Source organism: Grus americana, chromosome 31 (genome assembly GCF_028858705.1).
Source record: "Grus americana isolate bGruAme1 chromosome 31, bGruAme1.mat, whole genome shotgun sequence".
Classification (NCBI taxonomy): Eukaryota; Metazoa; Chordata; class Aves; order Gruiformes; family Gruidae; genus Grus; species Grus americana.
The window spans coordinates 714,501-737,373 of NC_072882.1; the positions used below are offsets into that span (position 1 = coordinate 714,501).

At 49.1% G+C, this 22,873-nt stretch overlaps 1 protein-coding gene across 4 annotated transcripts in view; it reads right to left on the reverse strand.

Moving 5' to 3' along the window:
* Window positions 1–54: 54 nt before the first annotated feature.
* SPATS2 (spermatogenesis associated serine rich 2) overlaps window positions 55–22,873 on the reverse strand; it is a 30,660-nt gene continuing 7,841 nt past the window's right edge. For 2 of the 4 annotated variants that reach the window (XM_054807132.1, XM_054807133.1), the window contains exons 2-13: window positions 21,650–21,968; window positions 13,932–14,011; window positions 13,568–13,676; window positions 12,612–12,661; window positions 11,141–11,399; window positions 10,660–10,872; window positions 9,350–9,485; window positions 4,025–4,083; window positions 3,255–3,364; window positions 1,786–1,888; window positions 1,291–1,499; window positions 55–1,049 (exon numbers count right to left, since the gene is read on the reverse strand). In XM_054807132.1, the coding sequence (XP_054663107.1) occupies window positions 774–1,049; window positions 1,291–1,499; window positions 1,786–1,888; window positions 3,255–3,364; window positions 4,025–4,083; window positions 9,350–9,485; window positions 10,660–10,872; window positions 11,141–11,399; window positions 12,612–12,661; window positions 13,568–13,676; window positions 13,932–14,011; window positions 21,650–21,674 (1,629 nt within the window). In that variant the 5' untranslated portion in view covers window positions 21,675–21,968 and the 3' untranslated portion in view covers window positions 55–773. The remainder of the gene's footprint in view (window positions 1,050–1,290; window positions 1,500–1,785; window positions 1,889–3,254; window positions 3,365–4,024; window positions 4,084–9,349; window positions 9,486–10,659; window positions 10,873–11,140; window positions 11,400–12,611; window positions 12,662–13,567; window positions 13,677–13,931; window positions 14,012–21,649; window positions 21,969–22,873) is intronic. The other 2 variants (XM_054807135.1, XM_054807136.1) reach the window with 2 other exon arrangements.

Below are 22,873 nucleotides of genomic sequence, written 5' to 3' on the forward strand. Positions count from 1 at the left end.
TCTCCGAGCACCGGAGCCGTGATCGCCGGTGGCAGCAAGGCACAGACAGCGACATTCACCGTGAACATCGTCTTTATTCGTACAGCTATGAAGAAGGACTGTCGCAATCTCCACCCGGGATCACCTAGGATTAGCTCTGCTAATTGATATTGCTATAAATTTAATTTAGGGACGAAGAAGGGCTGGAGAAGTGGCAGGGGGGAAGGCAGGGCAAGAAGTTGTGAATAAAATAAAGAGATCCGCAATGTAAAAACCAGAGAAGAGCAAAGTGTGCAGACAAAGTGTGCAGGTCCCCGGCCCCGCGCGGTGGCCCAGATTCCTGTCTGTCCCCCGGGAGGGGACACCCCCAGCCCCCCCCAGCTCTCTCTGTGTCCCAGCCCTCATCATCCTCGCTGCCAGCACGAGGGAGGGGCTGGCACCGGCCGTTCCTCCGAGGCAGGACCCAGATGTTGGTGCAAAGAAGAAAAGACACTTGGGGCTGGGTTTGGGCCAGCGCTGCCAGCGATTTTAGAGAAAAAGGGGATTTCTGGAGCGGAAAGGAAAAGGACAAGAGAGACGGCGGGTGGGGGAGACTGAACCCGCTCAGAGGGTGCAGCGCAGGCGAGAAGAACACAAAGCAGACAAGGGGGGAAAGAAGGGAAGAGAGAAAAAAAAAAAAAATGGCACGAAAACCCGAGAAGTGTAAACTTTCCTTCGTTAGTATCCTAGCTAGGAGCTTCCTACAGTCTGGTTCTCACGTGGGCCTGGTGGCAGGCAGGGACAGCCCGCGGCTCTCAGGAGTTCGCTCCCTCCTGCCGACTGGCTCTGGGCTTCCGCTGCGGGAGCCCCTTGGTCTCTGTGCCGGGCCGGCCGGGCTGCGCCGAGCTGCCGCTGGTGCCCGTGGGCTGAGTCTGGCCGGTGCTGGCAGCGGGGGCTGCCAGGGGAGAGGTTTGCCGCCTGCCGTGGGCCTGGCCCTGGTTCCTGGGGCGGTTGCCGTTGTTGTGGCGGCCGGGGGGGCCGATGTGGCGCTGGCCCTGCGACCTGGGCCCCGCTCCCGGTCTCCTGTTCCCCTGGAAAGCCAAAAAACAGAAGTGGGGGGTGAGTGAACGGGGGCTGGAGGCAGCTCCCCCCTCCCCTTCCTGGGAGGGAACCCCCAGGGTCTGCTCCAAAGCAGGACCGCTGAGGCAAGGCTGAGCTTCAGGGTGCCCGGCCCTGCGAAGGGCACCCGGCAGGGAGGGACCCGGCCCAGGAAGCGGCAGAGGAACCACGAAGCCGCAGTGCCGTGCCGGTGCCACGCCAGGGTGCGGTTACCTCTCGTGCAGGCTGGGGAGGGCGGCTGGCGGCGTTCCCCGCAGCCGGCTCCGCCGAGGACGAAGGCTTCTTGCTCACCGTGGTAAGGCTCGCGGCAGAGGCACAGGCGGGGGCGGAGGGAGCGAGGGTCTCGCTGGGACCGCTCGGGGACGCGGCTGTGACAGAGCTGCACCGCGATCGGGTGGAGTAGCTGTTCTTTGGATGGGAAACTGGAAGAGAAATACCCCAAAAATGTGCGTTCTGCAGGCGGGACCCCAGATCTTTCACCCAGAGCACTGCTGGGGTGGAGGCAGCTCGAAGGGACAAAGGAGCTTTGTTCTGGCGGGATGAAGCTTTGGTCGTGTGAACGGTACAAGAGCTCAGCAGCGAATGGGCACAGATCCCTCTTGCCGAGGGAGGAAAAAAAACCGCTCCCAGTCCCACCGCTATCAAGTTTTGGGGCGCGCGCGAGGGGTTTTGGTGATGGCAGGGTTAGCCGGCTCCCGTCCAGCTCACCTTGGCCGAACGAGGCGATGCTCTTCTTCAGCGCCTCGAGGTCACACGTGAACCGCGCCACCCGGCCCAGGTCCTCGTCGTACTTCCGTTCGCTCACAAAGTGCTTCGGAAAAAAGGCAAAACGCGCACGTTAATTCGGTCTGTGCACAGGAATGGAAAACAGAGGTGAAAGCCTGTCATTTCAGTCCAGGAACAGGTATCCAAGTTGGGTGCTGCTTGAAAAAAAAAATCCTGGTGAGAAGGCAGACGGCTACGACAACTCAGGGAAACAGAAAACCAGATTATTTCAGCCTTCCCCAGGCTCCAGCAGCCACGCCGGAGGTGACCTCAGTCCAACAACAGCTCTGCTCTGCCCTGTGAGATCAGCACAGCCCACGTCTCTGGACACTCGTGGGGGCAACACGTTTCTCTAACCCTGCTACGGGGGGCTGAGCAGTTTTAGTTTTTAAACGGGAATATAATTGATGCAACTTCGCACTGACCTCTTGTGGCAGGAGCCGGCGTGCCGGAGAGCAGAAATGTTTTTGGGGAATATTAAGAGTCGCTGGCGCGCAGCAGGCAGGCTCTCCCGGTTTAGGGGGGAAGGCAGAGGTCAGCCCACGCCAGCGGGAGGTTTTCACAACCGCTCCGAGCACAAAGCTGCGGCTTTGCCACGTTCCCTGCTCTCTGCCAGTTCACAACCGGGGTTCGCGTTTGGATGACTGGTTGTTGGCTGGAGTCAGTATTTTACAAACCAAATATTTTAAGTTCAGGTGTCCTGTATCCCTCCGCGCAGCTGCGGACAGCGGTATGCAGAGCGCTGGCGGTGAATTCAAGAACTACGGATGCAAGGAAAGACTTGCAAACAACACAAAATTGCATTCAGAAGTCTCGGAAACCCAGGAGGTTACAAAAAAGCACGCTGCTGTAGAGAAGCGTTGGGATTAATAACAGCCTTGCTTAGCACTGGAAGCTAAAGGAGCTGAAGCCTTAGGCCGCAAGAGCTGTCTGGGAATAAACTTTCTGAGAAAACTAATGCTGCAAACACAGACCTCACTGAATCCGGCAGATACGAGCAGAATGAAGAGGGTAAGGACCAGGGAAACAATGCCAAGAGAATGAGGTCACTTCAGAAGGTGGCCAGCCCAGCGACCAAGAAAACCAGTAAGAAACCAAGAGACCACCGACCAGAATTGAGGGATTGGACTGGGGTCGGGTGCTGGGCGGTACGGGTTTAATCAGGGTGTGTGATCTGGGGTAGGCGTCCCTCCTTGGAGGTACAAGCTCGAGCCGCTCTGCACATCGGATAAATAAACTGCTTATTTAATTAGCAGATCAGCGACTCGTCGTCTTTGAGCAGGAACCTGTTGAGGGGGCATCTGTGTAATTCCTACCACGGACTAGGTGGCAGCCGCGTAATTCCTGCACCACTGCATTTGGGTGACGTTAGGACTAGGCTGGATTAGACGGAAGCGGAGTGAAAAGCTCACCTTTATGTCGGCTCTGAGCTCGACCAGCTGCTCCTCCGACATTCGCACCGCCACATCAGTCATCTTCTTCAGGGCTTCTGCCTTCTTCTGGCGGCTGACCAGAATTTCCACTGTAAAACAGATCACAGCTGAGGCGGCGGCGACACCAAACCAGCCTACCCAGAGTTAAACCACCCCAATCCTGACACGCAGCACCTTATTGGTAAACAGCAGGTTCCCTCGAGTGCCCCCCAGACAGCTCTGTGCCAGCTGCACAGCAGCCCCGGCCGTTCCCTCCTGCGGAGATTTACATCCCCAGACACAGACTGAACCTGAGCTGGGAGCTGACTCGACCAGGGCCACAACACGCAGCTCTGGCAGAAGCTTTGCAGCTCTCCCCAGGCTAACTGCTTCCTAAATGGTGGGGTTCGGTGCTGCTGGCGTGGGTGTCCCTGCAGATCACCTCCCACCCGCTCCAGGTGAGCCAGGAAATCCCTTTCCAGCTCCCCAGCAATAATGAGATTTTTAGGAACAGCCTCCCATGGAAGAGGGCAGTTTATGTCCTCTAACAAGGGCGCAGGACGGTTTAGTGTCAACCGCGTCAGGCAGCAAAACTCATCCAGTCACGGTATACAAAACTCAAGCCACAGGGCAAGTTTTGTCTGGGTACAGAGCCACAGATTTAGGAACAACATGAACAGGTGAATCACAGAAATCTGCTTCCCTTCAGAGCGCAGCAACACCTGCAGCTCTTCGAGCAGGCACTCGTTGCTAGAAAGACAGAGTCTTACTTGCTTCTGCTTTCACTTTGTCCATCTCAGCCAGCAACGCCACCTCCCGATCCATAAGGCTGGAGGGGGAAAACGACAGAAAAAGGGAAGAGATTTAGTATTAAACAAAGAGGACAACGAAATCTTACTGCAAGAACAGCGGCGGGAGGGTTTCCAGGCGTGCTGGCCACTGAGCAGAGACCGGCAGATGGCGGCAGGAACCCGTCGCACCGAGCACCGGCTTTTGTTCTGGAAGCCGAGGAGTTGCGTGCCGGCTTCGCTGGCGTTAAACTTGCTCAGGCTTGGGTCAGCGCCGGAGCACGGCCGCGGCGTTCCCGACAACCCGCTGGGTACGTGGTCACCTTGCTCTGATAAAAGTCGGAGCCACCTTGGCAAGGGGAGAGGGAACGGCGGCTGCGGTGCTGGGGGAAGCTGCACGCCGCTGGACTTTACCACCGAAGCAAACTAGTGCACAATGTTTAAGAGAGTCACTCAAAATATAAAAGTAACGAGCGGTGGGGCACGACGAGGAGCCACAGCAGCAGCAGGAGGACGTTGGGCATCCGGGCACCCGTCACGTCCAAAGCAGTCTCTCAGGTGCCACGTGGTGAAGCAATGCTTCACTCCTACCCTCCCCCCGTTAGCTTATTTAAGCCGACCAAAACCAGCCCACCAACCCAGAAACCTGGATTCTGGTGCTCTGTGCTGCTTCTCGGGAGGTGCGTACCCTGCTGATCCCCACAGGGCTGCAGGACCCACACGAGAGCGTGCGCACCCTTCCACACGGTGCGGCAGGTACGAGGACGCATCCTGCCAGTCACCACCGCGCAGCCGGCAGGTCACCCGGAGCCATGCAAGTCTGCGATCACGGAGTCTCTTAGAGTCCGAGGATTTTTTTTTTCCGCCACGGAGGGAACACCTGAGTGGGTCACAGCGAAGCATCTCCACTCGCCAGAAGGCTCGAGCGTGCCTCGAGTGTGTCTGTTGCCATGAGACCACAAATCCCCCGGGCATCACGGCTGCAGCCTTTACGCAAGCAGAACGCACAGCTACCGCCTGGTCAGATTTACCAAATTCAGGCTATCGAGCACCCTCCGGTGAGGCAGAGCACCCGGGGAGCTCCCCATAACCACCGCTCACAGGCCGTGCGAAGAGGCATGTTGCCCCTGGAGATGCACACGCCGAATAATTTGGGTTTCAAGAGAAGCAGGAGAGGAAATACCAGTTCTCCCATTCTGGACAGGGGCAGCTACTGGTCGCAGCTCTGTTCTTTGCCATAAGGAAGCCAGACCCTTGCACAAACAGCCTCCCAGCAAATGCTTCTTTTGTGTTTCCCTCTAAGCTACGCCTCCAACGTCCTCAGCCCTGCACCGCTGCGGCTCACCTCTGCTCAGCTGCTGCCAGTGGCTTGAATGCATTTGCCATCCAGCTATTAATAGGGTTCATTTCAGTTTCTGCTTTCTATATTTAAAAGCAGAGTCTTCCTCTCACATGTTAGCTGTATGATACTCGCAGCACAGACACGAAATGGTACTCGGAGAGATACCAGCAGCACGCAGGGTGAGGCCTTCGATACTGATCACACGTGGGGTTTTTTAGTGAGAAAGGTTTGCTTGAAAATGGGAAGAACATTTATTTTAGCGACCATCTGAAAGGGAAACCACAGAGCATCTGAAATGCAAACTCAAACCACCGCTCCCCGCTCCTCTGCATGTCAGAGAGGACTGAGGCAAGATCAATTTAAACAATTCCCTCTGAACAGCAGCTTTGACATTTGGCTTCTTCTGTTGATTTATCGCTCTGTCCATCTGCCTTTTCAGGGCAGGAATTGTTTCTGCTCGTAGCACAGCAGGGGCCTGATCCAGGTCAGGCACTCTCAGCCCAACTGCGCAAATACAACAACGGGTGTCAAAAGCTACGCTAATAAGACTTCACCTTGCTTCCAGCCATCCCCAGAGCCGTTCAACCTGGCTCTGCAGGACCGACGGGCAGGGTAAAGGGAGAAACCCCAGGTGCCGTCTGCCCAGAGCCACGTCAGCGGCAGGAATCCCCCGGAGCTCGGAGAGATACGGTTGCAAATGCGGCCTTAATGATTAATTAAAGCGCAGGAACAGCCTCACGGTTGCAGAACTCAGCTGTGCTACACCTTACCCCAGTGCCTCCTCCCTGAGCACACAGGCGCACGCCCAGCTCCTGCAGAGCCAACACCCACCTTATATATGGGCCATTTTGGGCTCTTTCCGCCGGGCTGCAGGCACACACCTTGGCACAGGTCAGAGCTTGCGTGCCTCTGCAATTTAATTTACTCAGCAGAGCTCAGCTGGAGCCCTTTACCCAATTTTACAGTTGGGCTGGCTGAGGAACAGAGGTCAAGTGGCTTTGCCCGAGGTTCGCGTTGATGAGTGACTGGGATCAGACCCCATTGCTCCTGCACGGCTTCTCGCCAAACGAACTTACTCCCTTCTGAAGGATCCCCTCGGAAACACGCTTGCTTTTCTCGACTGCTCTGTCCTGGGACGAGATCCCATGCGGGATGGAGAGCGCATCTGTCCCTGCCAGAAGGGCTGGGCTTTAGGAAAGGACGTATAATAAGTGCATAGGGGAGAAAAAGGGGAAACAGATAAACCAGTGACTGCTGAAGATGAAATAATGCTGGATACTTGGTTGGGAGGCTCTCAGCTGCAAGCCAGCCCAGTCGAGCAGTGCCTGCAAGATGTTGTCCGTCCGTGAAAGACAACGGTTGTTTGCACAAGCATGCTGAGCGCTTTGGGGTCAGTTTTCCTTGGGGCCGAAACACAACCATCTCAAAGACTGACTGCAATCGAGGGTGGCTGGAAGCGTGCCCAGCAGCTCTGCCACAAGGAAGCAAGGGCGATCCACAGCAGCAATCTCGGCAATGAGAAACCTGAAACACGTGGCGACGAAGTTGAACTTAACTGCACCGCTCACAAAGGCTCAGGGATTTGTTGGGGTTTTTTTTTGTTTTGTTTTGTTTTTTCTCCTGATGCATTACTTTCCCTGTCAGCGGATAGCAAAATATTCAGGAAATTAAGGACTATCAGGATTCTCTAGTTCAGGTTAACCCATTATCTCCAGCACAGAGGAGCAAATCCTCTCAAAATAGGAGGCCAAAGCAGCTACTGCTACATTTGCCACTCAAACAGGATGGATTTCAGAGATTGAGATATATGCCAGGCACAACCCCAGGATTAGAGTCTCCTCCTCACCCTCGCCTACCTACAGACCACAGGTCTCGCATAAGCACGTTATCTAGTGAGAGAAGATGAAGGTCAGGAACTCTAGGAAGCCTCACTGGTTAAAAGGACATCTGAAGGGCAGCCCTGACAGGCAGCAGTTAAACCAGTCCAAGCTTTGCTACTTAAATATCCTGTTTCAGTTGAACAAACTTGCTTTTAAACCAGGTTTTCCTTTGGTGGAAAGCCAGCTGGAGAAGCAATTCAGCAAGAGGATTTAACTATCAGATCCTGCCTTGTGCTGTAGGACTTTAAAATACACTAATTATTCTCTGGGTTATGAAAGGAGTTGAAAAAACAAACAAAAAACCCAACAACAAAAAAAAAAAAAACCAGCAAAGGTAAAATTTACACCTCAGCTCACCAGCAACTGCATCACTTTCGGGAAAAGGAAAGTGAATCTCATTCTGTGGAGCCAAAGGGCCCCGGTTGCAGAGTCACCGCTTATCAGCTGCGGAGAGCCGGCATCCTGCCGGGCAGCTCTTTCACTTGGCGTTTGCCGAAGGAGGTTCCTGGTGGCCCCGTTCCAGGCAGGCACTCGCCTCCCCGCTCACGGAACCGCACGTCCTGCTTCACCCGCTGCCGGCTCGGCTTATCGGAGCAATGCTGCGGGACTGGACTTGAGTCTTTAACCTTTCTGAACATGACGCAAGTGTTTTATAGATGATAACATAAGTCAAAGGGCGAGGAATTACTTATACGGAACCAGATACGTTAGCCAAAAGAATGACAGGTTCCATACCAGGGAGAGGTTTTTACAGATGTTGTAACTGCATAGAGAGGCAGACACACACACAAAAAAAACCACTTAACAACAAAACCCCGCTGTATACAGTCATAATATTGAATCAGTATCAGTATTGACTCAGTAGACAAAGCCACTAACAAAGTAAGAAATAATATTCATGAAAACAAACTTGAGTTAGGGCTACAAATCCCTCACCTATTGACAGGGTAAATCCCCTTACACTGCAGCTTTTCCAAAAGACAGGAGGTGTTGGGAGCTCCACGTCCAGCTTTGGCTCAGAGACCACAATTGTTAGCAGGAAAACGTAGGTCAGAGCCTGCGGACACCTTTAACCCTACCCCTCCAGTTCTGTCTAGTCTCCTGGGGCAAGTTTAAAAGTAATTTATAAACATTTTTGTCAGTATTTTTAGCATGCAATGAATTTAAATACAGGAGAGCGTTCCATGTACTTCAGGAGAGCACTTCCCGGTAGCAAAGTTCAACACAAGGACGAGCACAAGAAAAAGTCCGCACTGAACGACTAAATTTGCTAAAAGGCTTCAGAATACAGCGCTCTACATCACTACCGCTAAACACTCTTGCCTTTGAGGCCACATACGGTTTTCAGACATAGACAGCTTTTGACACAGATTTGCAAGTCTGCCAAATATCTACTTTAATCCTTCAATGCAATAGCAGCATTTTAGTTACTTGTCAAATGTTACTCGCTTCAGGCAAGGAGAACTCTCTGTGCAGTTTCTTATGAATATTTCTTTACCAAAAGCAATTGTATTTGTATAACCAAGAAGAACAATTTCTCGGTAATAGATTCGCTCAGCCAAGACAGCGAGTGTACTCTATGTTAGGCCTTTCGGAATATCATCTTAGAGCACTTATCCAAACCAATAAAGACGTTCATTAAAATAAAATAAAAAAAAAAGACCCAATTACACTCACAGGGAACATCATGCACAGTACTAAAAGCTTGGCTTAAACCAGGGGAAGTGCTGCTGCACAGGATGACCTTTGATGTGTACTTGTACCTTCAAAAGGATCCCTCTCTTCCATGTTATATTCAAATGTAATTTGAACATTTCAAATAGGAATGTTTGCTTCTAAAAGACACATACTACTGCACCCTGAGCTCCCAACCGTTCTCCTTCCAGCACAGCTAATGTTAGTACCTACCTGACAGTATGTTACCTGTCCGGTTCCTCATATTATCTGCATCTGAAATGACTTTATGATGGTCAGGACAACTGTCTTGTACAGACATGGAGCCACAGTTCAAAGACCTCGAAGTCTTATTCTAAATGTATCGGTCTTACGCCTTAGGACCTGGATCTGTCACTACGTTTAACTTACCTACTCTGCAGCTCAGCAAAGACCTGCTTCATCTTCTTAATGGAAGCATCCATTTCCTCCTTCACCACAACCCGGTACCGAGCCAGTGAAACGGTGCAGCGCTGGAGATCCTTCACTGATTTTTCAATATTAGAACCTACCAAGAGACAGAGTGAACTCAAACAGCCATGTCAATCACACCGCTAAATCCTCCCAGCAGGGATAAATCTAAAGACGGCTTTCCCTCTTATTTTAAAACTATACACTGCTTGGTTTTAAATTTTTCTTTCCCTTCCCCATTACAAAGGCACTAGGTTCAGCAGGGACAGTTTGAGAGATTTTCTTAACGGGGAAAGTTTTCCCAAGGCTCATAGAATTTCCTTCTATGGGCAGGGATGTCCCTCCACATTTTCAAATACATGGGAGAAATCAAATGCATCTCGAGTTGCTTTTGTGCTAGGGACTGGAGACAAGCGAAACGAGTCCGCTCCAAAGACCAACACACCATATCACTAAATGATACGAAATGGCCATTTGCCTGGGGAAGGGAATTATCTCAGAAACTAAAATTAAGGCTATTTCCTCAAATCAGGAGATGAAAGGGTTGGTTAATCGCTGCCAAGGTTAGTCCCTGTGTCTCAGCTCGCCCGCAGGGTCCGTCACCCTGCCCACGCTCTCTGGAGCTTGCTGGGGTGCAGTTGCCCCCTGCCAAGCTACGTTAACAACTGCTCCTCCCTGGAGCAAGGAGGTGAACTACCACCACCTCACCTCCCTAAGCTGAGCATAACCACCACCAGCCCAACTGGGGGCTCTGAGGTCTCTCCTGTCCCCACTCATTATCGTAAGAACTCAGCTGCGGAGAAAGAGCACAAAAAAGAAAAAAAAAATCCAGTAGAAGGAGGCTGTCACTTCTTGTAACAGGGCTGATCCGAACTTCTGGCCTTTCGACAAATTCTCACCAAAAAAAAAAAAAAAAAGAAAAGAGATGAGAAACAACCTAAAGGCTCTGTGATGGAGCACAGAGAAGAATGGGCTAAACGTATGCAGCGAGACTGGCTGCTTCCTCCCCTGCTCCTCTCGCACATGTGGGTTTGCTGCTCCAGGCGCTACATCTAAACTGCTGTCAAGATTCCTGCTGCGCATCGGGAAGAAGAGGAGTAGAGTGCAAGTTACTGGCCAGATAATAAGAAGCATGTTAGCTCGCATTAAAATCAAAGTCCAGGATGCCTCAGCACCGCGTCTGTCAGTGACACAGCAGAAGAGGAGGTGAGAACTTGGCCAGCAGCAACCTGCTCTGACACGGGAGAGCGTGCAGACCCTCAGGGCCTTACCTAACTTCTTGTTTGCAGGTGAAACTGGAACATCTTCCAGCCGCGTTACAGACAGGGACGCAGGAGTCGAATTGTTCGCTGTTGATCTGGACAGAGACCTGCTAGCGCTCCTCTGCTCAGGCCGCTGTCTAAGAGACGAAGGGCTCTGGGAAGGATGCAGGATGAGCGATTTTGTGTCAAAGTCTGCTATTCCATTCTCTAGTTCAGGCACTGCTGTAGAAAAGCACACTTGTTTAAAGGGGAACGCAGAGAGGACAGCGGAACACTGACCGCCTCTTTACCACGACAAGAAAAAAAAAAAAAAAAAAAGAAATAAAATCAGAAAAATCAAGGTGAGCTGCTCTTTCCTGAAGAGCCATCCAAACAAATCAGTGTTCAAAGCTGACCCGAAACAAAGACGGAACACAAAAAAGCAGGAGGCAGCTCCTCTGCTTCGTAAACGCTCGGTGCCTGTCTCCTGCACTACTTTATAGAGACTAACCTGTTCTATCAGGCATGTCTGGTGCAGCAGACTCGCAATCCTCCAGCTCTCTGGCATCAATTGAAAGTGCATCCAAACCTTCGCTGAGCGAGTCCACAGACTCTGTGTCGTGGGCACAGCCGTTGACATGGAAACCGTTAATTCCACCCTTCTCCGAGTTTGCCGACTGCTCCTCTTCAGTGGACACCAATTTACCGGGGTCTGGGAGGCCAGCGCTCGATTCAGTTTGTGGTTTCGGTTTGGTTTTCTTCTTCTTGTTCTAAGGATTAGGTGTCCACATCACAAAGGGAGGGGGGAAAAAAAAAAGAAAAGAAAAAAAAAAAAAAAGAAAGAAATGTTGAGCTTAATTCCTGAAGGGAAAATTAAGCTTATGCTCACTGGCTGAAAGTAGCTGAATTAAATGCTTTTTCAGCCAGCCTGGCTGTTGATCCTATTAACAGTAGGAGGGATTTATTCAACAATGAGGACAGATATAGTGGCATTAATGAGGCGCGAATACATTATCCTCTCCGACCGGTGTGCCAACAAGAGCAACGGGTGCTGCTTATCAGCTGAAGGCTACATAACTAATGGGAAACACCAAAGAGGTTTGCGGCTGGAACCCACAGCACCGGCCGGGTGGCTTCTGGGGGTGCTCACTGGCGAGGTACAGCTTCCAGGGCGCTCTGCAGCAGCCAAGCGCTTCGCTAGACCTTGCTCTGATAAAACTTCCCTCATTTCCCAACACAGGGTTATTCAGTCACATTTTTTCCTCTCCATTTCATGCTGGTGCTTTTCACGTATTCAAAAGAGTCCTTTTGAATAATTATGATTTTATTCTTGTCCTGGTGGATTTAGATATTATAATATCAAGTACTGAAACTTTGCAAATCTTTATTTAACCCTTTCACAGAGGTCTGAGCAAAGAACTAGGGAAAACACTTGAGAAAGCTTACGTGACAAAGAAATATATTTCCACAGAGCTCAGCATTAAACGCAACTGTTCAGCTCCAAAGGTTACCGATGAAAAATGGAACGGCATGACTATCTGAACAGTGAATTACAGAGCTCCGTTGAAATAAATGGACCTGATAAAGATTTACTTCAGTGTGGGACTGCGTGTGCGGATTAGGGGTCCTGTAGGGGGTCAGCAGAATAAAAGCGACTGCAAGGACAGAAAGTCTAGAACCGTTTTTTCACATGCTACACTCGACACAATGTGTCTGACTCCTAAATTAAATGCAAATGCGGCGAGAAGATAAAGTTTACGACTTGCACTGAAGTTAAGGTGTAAATCATTGCCCTGAACAGTGAGGCACCTGATAACCTGGTGATTATCTCCGTGCATCACTTCTGCTAACATCAATACACACGCTTGGTCTTTGGTTTCTTTTCCCGTCTAAGTCACGGGGAATGCCTACTGTTCTCTGTAGTCTAAATCCTCAAAATTAAAAGATAAATGCCTTAGCAAAGTATATTTTAAAAGCGTTACCTTTTTTTTGCCTGTTACAGTCCATTCTTTCAGTACTTCACTGGCATTGCCTGAAATGAAACGCAGCGATGAGCAGCGGGCAAGGCATCCACTTCAGTTCTGTCCCGGTCACGTGGAAGCGCCTCCATACCTGGAGCCAGCTGTAACGCTTCCTGCGGCTAAGTTTCAATTATCTAAGTTGATGTCATAAAAGGATAGGTTTCATTTTTGCTTTGGGAACGCGCTGCTGAACGGGACTACTCCCTTACAACACAGTGCCAGCTCTTCCCAGGAAAAAGAAACAAGAAAAAAAAAATAAAATCTTCTCTTTGGCTCTGTCATACTAAAGGTTTAGGTACCTCGAACCCTGCTGGAGCATGTTCTGAACTCAAAGGTTGCGTTCAGGTCAGATATCTGCTGGCCTTCTCTCCCCAGAGACAGGGGCTGTGTCAGGATGCCCACAGTCGGAGGAATAGCTGTCATACCGTCTGCAGGCCGGAGGCAAAGCGCGGTTGTCAGCGATGGCCAGCGTGGAAATAAGAGTTGCAAAGCGACAGGCACTGTCACCAGCAACAGCCTGGTTTTCCAAGGTCAGAAAATCCATCTGATACAGCATGCCAGCCAGACCCACGAGAAGATTTGTGAGCCAGGTTTCAAAGTACAAACAGTAACTATCGAAGCTGAAGACGTTCCCATTTTGTACACACGAACAAGAGTTTCTGTAAGTGAGTATCTAACCTGCAGTATCTAAAGAGCTATCAAATGCTTATCTCTGCCTTGACCCCGAGTTGAACAAACACCAACTAAAACCTGGGAAGAGAATCATCCCTTAGTTATATTTGCGGACAGAGCCTGTACTTGGACGTTCTGGGAAGCAACACAAGCCCTTTCTGCACAAACACTGTTGCTGCTTCTGAAGTAGGTCCACGAACAGGGTACGTACGAGTTACAAAGCCACCAACCCCGCCAAGAGTTACCTTCCATAAAGGCTTGCACCGTTTTGTCCACGCAGTTGTCAAAATGCTGCAGCACGAGGACGATCTCATTGTTGCTCCTGTTGGGGACTATCGCACGCACCGCACTGATCTGGAGGGAAGAAAACAGGGTAATGTGTAAAGCATTTGCTTTAGCCCACACGGAGCCTAAAAACCATAAACGATGACTTCCTTATAAAACTTTAATGCGCCAGGACGATTAGGCTGAATAAAATTTTGCTTTTGACAGAGCTGCAGCTAGCTCCCAGACAGAAACATATTTCATCTCAGAGAGGAGATGAAGATACAGCGTTCAGGAGCTCTTCCACGGCACGTGGTGAGTTAAAGTCTCCGAAGACACATTTACCTTCTCCTTCATGTTTTCAAAGGTTCCTCCTTGGGCCATCACAGTATTGGACTGCACATCAAAAATAAACCCAGACGGATCTGTGAAGACAAAGGAGAGGGAAGCTCTCTTCTGAACAACAGGCACCGAGAGACATTTAGAAAGATACGAAGCAAGAGGTCAGCTCCGACTTGCTGCTTTGCCAAGGAGAAAATTGAAATCCTACAAACGTACGGTGTTCGCTGGCTAATTCTGTCATATGGTTAGCAGAGGATTATGAGCTGCTGAGAGTAAAACGGATGATATTCCAGCCTTGTTTAAGGACCAGATTCTGTTTAACCAGATTCAGGTAACCCCAGTGAATCTATGCCCCCCACTGAGCCCAAGAAGCCGATTCACTCCTCGGCTCTGGGTCGGTTTAAACCAACCAACCATGGATCAAAACCACAAGCCAAAAAAAACCCACCAAACCACAAACCCCAAACAGGGCTGGTGCGGAACAGAAGATTGCTGAAGCAGACCAGACAAGTACCGCTCCTCCATTTCCATATTAATCTTTTACTGAGCCCAGCAATACAGAGTTAACAAAAGCGCTAGAGCCTTCGAGCAGTGTGGTTAACAATTTCCTCCACCTGGAGATACAAATGGCAAGCAGACTGATAAATGGGCTTGAAGATCCAGCAGCTTGTGTTCCCTGCCAGCTATGATCTCCAAGGTAATGCTTATATGTTCCAAAAGAGACCCATAATTGAGACAGCCATCACCGCCAGGTTTGCTCCCTGCCAGCGAGCAAAGGTCACATAAATCTGCAGGCCCCACCGTTTCACCGAGAGATCCTTACGAGCGCCTGCCATCACAAATTCACGCTCGATTTTCCTGCCAAAGGTCTGGGCAGGCTAAATTTCAGGTTTGCTACAGAAAAGGGATATAGCTGTTCGTAGATGTGTTTTACTACGACAGAACATAGTTCAGACCGGTATTTTAGCCACATTTGGTCTCGGGAAGAACACGTGTCCCCAGGCAGGAGCCAACAGCAGGACCCCAGAGGTTTTTAGGACTCCTAATTCTGCATCACGAGGCCCTTTCCAGGGAGCTCGCGCAGGAAGCCACAGGCAGATTTCCTAGGAGGGCATTTGCTTGCGTGCGCTTTGATGCCTTGAGCCCTGCACGGAGTCAGGGAAGCATGAGTCACCGGTTCTTCTGCAAAGCTTCTCGAGTGGGTTTCTACATCTGCCGCTGCCCGGTGGCTTTGGGGACGGGGCCAGGGTGCTCTGCGGGGACGGGGACCCTCGCTCGGTCACTGCCCTTTCTGCTTTAGCTCAGCTGATATTCCAAGCTGCTGATTCATGTTCTTTCCCCTCACCTCCTCTAAATAACTCGTACGCGATTTTGAGACACACCATTGACTTCCGCAGTTCCCAGACATTGATGTAGCATTTAAACTGAGATGCCTCCAAATACAGTGACAGAATTGTGAACATGATGGAAAGGTCAGCCTCTTATTAAGGCTACAGATGAACGGTTAAATTCTTCCTCGCGCCGTCCTTGCCCGTTTCAGCCCCATGAGCAAGATTTTCTCAAGTTTCCCAAGCTCACAGAAGTTCGAGTTACCAACTTTCTAGTCCTTAATCTTGTAAATGGCTTTCAGACTCCCATCACTGAGTGAGAATTAGCAATCTTTTTTCAAAATCTTCATTGCAGAGCAGCCACCAAGGACCCAGGTGCCAGGAAAGATGAAGTTCAGCTCCCCCATGCAGCACATTTTCAGCTACTCAATCCCATCCCTTTCCTGCATCTCCATTTGCGCTTGGTCTTACAAGGGACCGAGCTCCGAGCCGCTTCTCCAGCTTCCAGTCGCTTCGCTGCGGCCCAAGTCCTCCTGGCGTTAAAATGTTTATCATGCAAAAATTATGCAACGGAGACTACACCGTATACATTTGATATTGCCCTTGAGCACTCCCAAGCATCATTAAAAGGGCTGCTGGCTCTCAGGTCTCTCGTGACAGTGGGTATATTTGCAAGAAGGGACAGAATTTAAAATGCTCACGCCCACGTGGACAGAAGTCTGGCAGCCACAAGTGACTTCGAGATTTTTGAATTAACAGCCTTGTGGGGAAGGAAAGCTCCTTCCCAAAGCCAGGGCTCAGCCTTTGCATGTCATGTCTGACATGACGAGTCAGACACACTCAGACTGATCTCTGTTGCATTGAAACATACACCATGCAGTGCTACCCTGTTGATTTGATGTGATAAACCCCAGAGACGATGCCAACGGCCTTAATTGCTTCTCTGTTCGTAACTGCATCCTCCAGAAAAAGGAGGTAGTAAGGAATCATTCATCCCGAATCATTTACTTTTGTGTTTCATCCTATTTATTGAACCATTCCACATAGGATCTTTTCAATAACTAGCACTAACGATGCCAGGAAGAATCTACCCTACCAAATATCAGTCTGCTCCTCCCGTAACTCTGCTAATTAGTCCTTTCTCTGTGAAACACATACAAGAATTAAAACTACAGATGTAACAATTGCCTGCTCTGCCTCCTGGGCCACACGAAATAAAGCAACTTCACACCCGACACCTCGAGGAAGTTGAAAGAGGGGCCACTATTTCCCCCTCAAGCTCCAAGCCGAGTCCCAGCTCACTTGTGAGCCACGGCAGGCAGTCCTTTCCTAAGGAGACACAAAAAGAGAAATAAAAGCACCAGCCTGACAGTTACACAGACCTCGTCCCAACCAGCATCGCAGAGGACACTACAGGAAAGCGTACAGCGAGGTTACAGGTATGCCTTTAGCACCTCTGAACCCCTCCAGCATTTCATCCCTGCTGCACCCATGTACCAGATCATGCTAAGTTTGCACAGTAAAATAGCACACGTAACTAAAAAAAATCCAGCTCCAAATACCAGGTTCACCCTTCTGCCCTGGCCAGGACACTTGCAGGCTTTGGGGAACTGGACAGCATATATATTTAAAGCGCTACGCAATCAGGATTCAGTTAAAGTGTGAAACATTTATAGACTCTGTGGCTTTTCAGGTCAACGGTAACCGCGCCGGCTCTCCCAGGGATAGCGCGGGAGACCTCAGCTAATGTGAAATAAAAAGCTCTTAAAGAAATGGCACCTCGCTGCTGGCTCAGAGCATCTCCAATTTGCTCTAATTACAAGTATCTTCAGCAGTCCCTGCGTTGTGAGAACCAGGAGATGTCTGTGCCCAGGACTGCAGAGGTGACTGGACAGGAATTAATGCATCTTCCCAGGACAAAGTAGCCAGAATATCATTATTCTATTAGTCTGTGCTTGCGCTCATACCACAATACCCACAGATACGGGGGGGGGAAATCAGGATTTCTGAAAAGAGTGCTGCACAAGAGATTATGTCCGCAGGAGCATTCTGTGGTTTCAGGGCTCCCAGGGCACTTGAAGCAAGCAGACCACCATGGGCTGCGTTTCCCATCTCTCACGTCTCGTGCTTTTCCTCACAAATTACATCAATGCATACCGCTATTTTTTCCCTTGTAAGAACAGTTCCTGCTAACAGGCAGCAGAGGTACCGACACTAAGCTCTCTCCTCACGAATTAGAGAGAAGGAAGGACTAAACTGGGGTTAGAATCAATATTCCTGGGTTTGCTGCTGTCAAGACAACATTTCATTGATATCGGAAAAAACTACGTAGAACCACTAACATTCTCCCTTCCCCAAAATCCATGAAGATATTTGAGCGCATCTGTTGGGTTACAAAGCCGCACTTGCTCAATTTCTGTCTCTGGGCGCGTTCGAAGTCAGGGCTTGGTACCTTGATCAGCTGTTGTGGAAACTATTTTAATGCCCCAAGGACAGCCCTGTGATATTCCTGCAGCGCCCGGCCAGCCCATGGAGGTGGCAGCTGCACTTCAGAGTCTTGTCTCAACAAGAAATGCCACTTTCTTGCTTATTTTCTTAAATAGATTTTAAGGGGCTCAGCGCGCAACACGGCCTTCTTGGTCCAAACTTGATATAGGAAAGTGGTCGGTTCACCAGGGTGTAATTACGAAAAGAATTGCCGTGTTTCAGATAAAATAAGGCTATGCAGGCAAGAGATGGACTCACAATTTGAAGAATTCATTCCGAGGTAAGGAAATTAAACCTTCCAGACATTTGATCTCCAGCAGAAGCTGGATGGCTGCTGGATGGTAGTGGAGGAGTTAGCCCTTGTATTAACGCAGGCTGCCTTCCCAATATAAGGCCATATTCCTTGAAGGGCTAGGAAGAGTGGGATAAAAAAAAAATTAAATATGGAATAAAAATTAACTTCTTGCAAATCAACTAAATATGCCCAAAGCTATGCTGCTAAAACCGAGTATTCTGCCAGATGCAAAAAGCGGGTATTTTTGCCACAAAGGCAGGGACTGGTAGGGACACAGCTCTCCTGAGCACCCGTCCTGAATCCCAGGGTCGGGGAAGCACTGGGAGCATGGGTCTAAGTGCCCCCGCGGTGTCACCGACCTCGTGTAGCCATCTCCCGGCCGCAGCTGCAGCGCTAACCTGGGCTCTGCCTTCCGCTTTGGACACGCAAGCAGCGAAGCAAGGCAATCAGCTTTCAGCAGAGCTAAGGCAGCCAGAGCCATTAAGGTAATTCAAACTGGAGGATGCTGTCTTCCCCCTCCCATCTAATTTCCATCTACACTTTAAAAAAAAAAAAAAAAAAAAGATAAATTAAATTAAACCTGCGCATTTCCAGAGCATCACACTCAGAGTGACGCAGCTGAAGTTCCCGTGAATTCCCGACATCACCTGCATCCTCGTACCGCACCCGAGTTCGCTCCCAAGTCGGGATCTGATTTATCAGCTCGCAGAACACATGTTCAATATTCGCCTTTGTGCATTTTCAACATAACTCACAGCAAGTGCTGCCTTGCAGAGTCACTCCGCAACCTCCCGGTTTCCTGATTCTACCAGAAGTTATCCAGACACGGACTGAGCAAATACCTTACAACTGCCCCAACCAGCAAAGCCTGCTTTCTGCAGAGCAGCACCTTCTGCATGATTGATACGTTGCTAAACAAAGTACGAGCTTAAAATGAAATTTCTCACACATTTGGGGTTTCTGTAAAGGCTCTGGCGTGCAGGCTCCCTGCTGAAAGCCTCCCTTCCCTGTGACCGATACCAAAGATATTTTGCCTTTACCAAATTCACGTAGGGCAGTTTTCCATCAAGTGAAACGGTTCCTTGATGTATCCAGATGAGTAGGAGCCCGAGTGCTGTTTTATTCAGGAACCTGGCATGCCTAAAACCCTGGCTGATGTCCGATGGAAACAAGATTTATGAGATTGCTTTGTATCCTGGGGTCACCAGTCATTCCTGAGCCTGGTGGCTGCTTTCACTCAAATCAATTAATCGAGTCAGAAGAGGGGATGAGAGGGAGTGCACACACTTCGTGTTGGGGGAAAACACAGAAGCACAAAAAATCCAAGATCACTTCACACAGCCACAGACCAACAGACCTACTGGACTCTGGAAAAGTATTTATTTAGAGATCTGGCATCACTGAGACTAACCTTCCTTCGAATTTCTAAATTATCCCTTACAGTCTATACAAAAGCAGGAATGAGCCATCCAGTGTAACCCAGACACGGACCTACACGTGGATGGACGCATTCGGATTTTGAATGGGGATGATTACACAACTGGTTTAGAGACTGAGCGGTTTTCTCCTCAGCATAGATCTTTTGAGTAAAGAGTTACTTACAACCACTAATACTCAGGAGTAGAACATGATTCTGTGACCAAACTTTGCATATACATTTTCGCAAGACTTAAAAATACCCTTCTGAATAGCTCAGATGTTCGCTCTGTTCTGTGGCACTTCGAAGAGGAAGAAACAGGTGAGCTTCTCATTCGGTTTCAGAATTATTAAAATTATTAAAAATAGGTCTGTCTCATTCCCCATCTCTCGACACTTCTCATCATCCCTCAACGGGGTTTTGTTTTGCTTTCAGAAAGAAAGAGAAACCGAAAAGACATTCCTTACCTGGCCAAGGTACACTCCTTTACAGAGGACTGGAAAATATTTGTTGACTACATTAACATTCTAGAGCAGCAGAAAAGTAGTAATTGAAAATTCAATCACAGTCCAAACAGGACAGGGCACAGCCAGAGGAGTCTGCAGCTTTAACTCTCCCCTTCCCTTATGTCCACATTGCCACTGCAACGCGGACTGGAGATGAGCCTGCTTAACAAAGCAGGGCGTATTTTATATCCCTGGTGGCGGAGGGAATTAAAGCCTACTCTGCATTCCTGCTCGGTGTCAAATATTTATGTCCAAGCTCCCTTTACTTTTCTTTAGGAACCCAATACATGCCAGCGCTTCCCAGCGGGTTCTCTCTGCCGAACAACACCGAGAGCAGCGGTCGTGCCGGCTTTCTCGTTCGGCTGGGGATTTGCCAAACCCCTGAATTCCCTCAGAGTAACGGCTTCCCGTGTTTTCCCCCCAGTTGTCTCCTACAGGTTTCTTGTGCCGTTCCCCTACCTCGACCCATTAATTCTCTTCTGCTGTTGTGTTTTTTAACGACTTGTACTGAGGCTTCCAAGAGCAGAGATACAAACACAGCATTTTAAAAATCACTCAAAAATTATCCTATACAATAATTTCCATAACTGTTACTAATTGCTTTGAATCATGGATGGATCTAGCTGTCAAAGGACGGCTGGGCTCCTCAGGTAGACGCTGTTTCTATGCCAAAGCTGCTAGGAAAAAAAATAAAAAAAATCTACAGAGAACAAAAGCTCTTCTCTCGAGGTAGAGGACATGAATTGTCAAACCCATTCGCCTTAAATTATTAATTAGTAGTCAGTTCAAATAAAAAGAGAACCGTAACCCTCAATCCCCCTTCTCCCCCCACCACACACACACTTTGGAATTAATGTTTCACACGCGACAAATAAGATCCCTCACTGAAATAAGCTGCTTGACGCAAGAACAGCTTTGCAACTTAACATGCGATGGCAGAAAAAGGAAAACCAGCCTGCGCGTTTGAAGACAAAGCAAGGGAAAAAGCTTCTTGCAAACTTGCTCGTTGCCCTTCTGTACCCATCTCCAAGAAAAAAAGAAAAAAATATTTAAACAGGTCTAGTTTGAATCACATCCCCAAGAGGCGAGGGCCTGAGCTGAGCAATCCCACCTCGATTCAATGGCTCATTTCTTAACCAGAGTCCTGGCAAGCAGTTGCCACAGATGGCACAAGGAAGTCCAAGAGAGAAGCCTAATCTGAAACCCCGGTGTCCACGGGGCACTCGGAGGGTGGACAAGGTCTAAGTTTTGGTGGAGTTAATTCCATCAGAGACCCAGACACCACTCAAATTCATCCTGGCCGTACCCAGTGAGGGGAAGTCGTGGGGGACCCCAGTAAAATAAAAAAGTTTGGCTCCTTAACTCTTCAACTACGAAACAATTTTTTTTTTTTGATTTCCCCATTGTCTGACCGTGAAAGCGATGCAATAGTAACATTATACAGGAACTCGTGAAATCAGAACTGTCCAGCTGGACAACTGAAATGCTGTGAAAAATGTCACAAAACCCAACAGGTTATACAATGTCACTAAGACAGTGACAATAAGCTGTCAAGTGACAGCAGCAGCCTTGAAAGGAGCACAGCAAAAGCAATTAACCCCTTTCCTAATTGATACCTTTGGAATAGCATAGATACCTTTGGATAGTGCTGTTTATTGGCATTTGATTATATCACACATGCATCTTACCTTTTGTATTTTGCTTTTTAGACATCTCAGCGTGTTTGCTCTAACGTCCAGCTGCAGAGGAGGGGGAAAAAAAGAACCTAGAGTCCTCGCCCTTGAGCAACGTAGCTGGCAGTTGCAATTCACACACCGCCTTGGATCGGCGCGAGAAACGGCAGATATCTGGTTTGGGATGGCAAAATCCCAGCTGCGAGGGCAAACGGGGTCTGGAGTTGTCAGAAATCTGCTGACAGGCCAGCAGAGCACTACAGCTCCTTCCTCTGAAAAGCAACTTCTTGTCACGAAGCCTGACTGCAGCAGTTGGTATCGGTCTTTTCGGGTTCTGAAAAAGAAAGAAAAAAAAAAAAAAAGAGAAAGGAAATAAGAAAATTGCTACCGTGCTACCCAAGGCATACCCTGAGCCTCCCAGCTTGTCAGAGCTGTCTTGCTTATGCTTTTTAAGAGTAAAATTCGTATTTTGTTTAAACAACTAGCCAGAAAAAAAGCTACCTTAAATATAAAGCAACGAGATCCCTACAGACTCGACTCGGTACAGTTTCAACAGGCTCGATTCAAAGCTACTGTAGGACACTGTCACTTAAGCATGCAAGAGGTAGAACCAGGGAGGTTTAGAACCCGGGTAGCTCCGTGTATTTTACATCCGTGTATTTTCCTTGTGCTCCCGGCACTCCTGACTTAAGGAGCCAGCGAAAGCAGGGGAGGCAGGCACCACATCAAGTACGATGACAGGTTAAACAAAGAACAACAGGATACGCAAGGTAAGGAAACAATGGAGACCTCTCTGCCACAGCGAACCCGCCTCACCCCAAGGAAGGATCTGGCCCCCCGTTACAAAACCTCAAAGCCGTATTCACAATGGAGCGGGAAAAACACAAAAATTGCCATTTCAATATGTAAAATGCCGGTAATGCAAAATATCTTAGTAAATATCAGGAGACCTTGTACTTTTTAGCAAAACCCACAAGCTCATGAAAATGAAATGACAGCCTTGAGAAACACGCATCTAATTTGCTCCAGAAATAATTAGAAGTTCAACTCCCGTCCACCCCGATCAGGATTATTTTTTAGGGCTACGGTTTACAAGTCTGAGGAATGCAGCAACGCTCCTGCAACACAAGAACGTCGACGCTGCCCCAGGGTTTATCAACAGGGTCCTAACGAGTTTATTTCGAGTTAAAAATAGATGTTTCCTATCATTAGAATTTTTCTTTTTTAGCTACACACGAG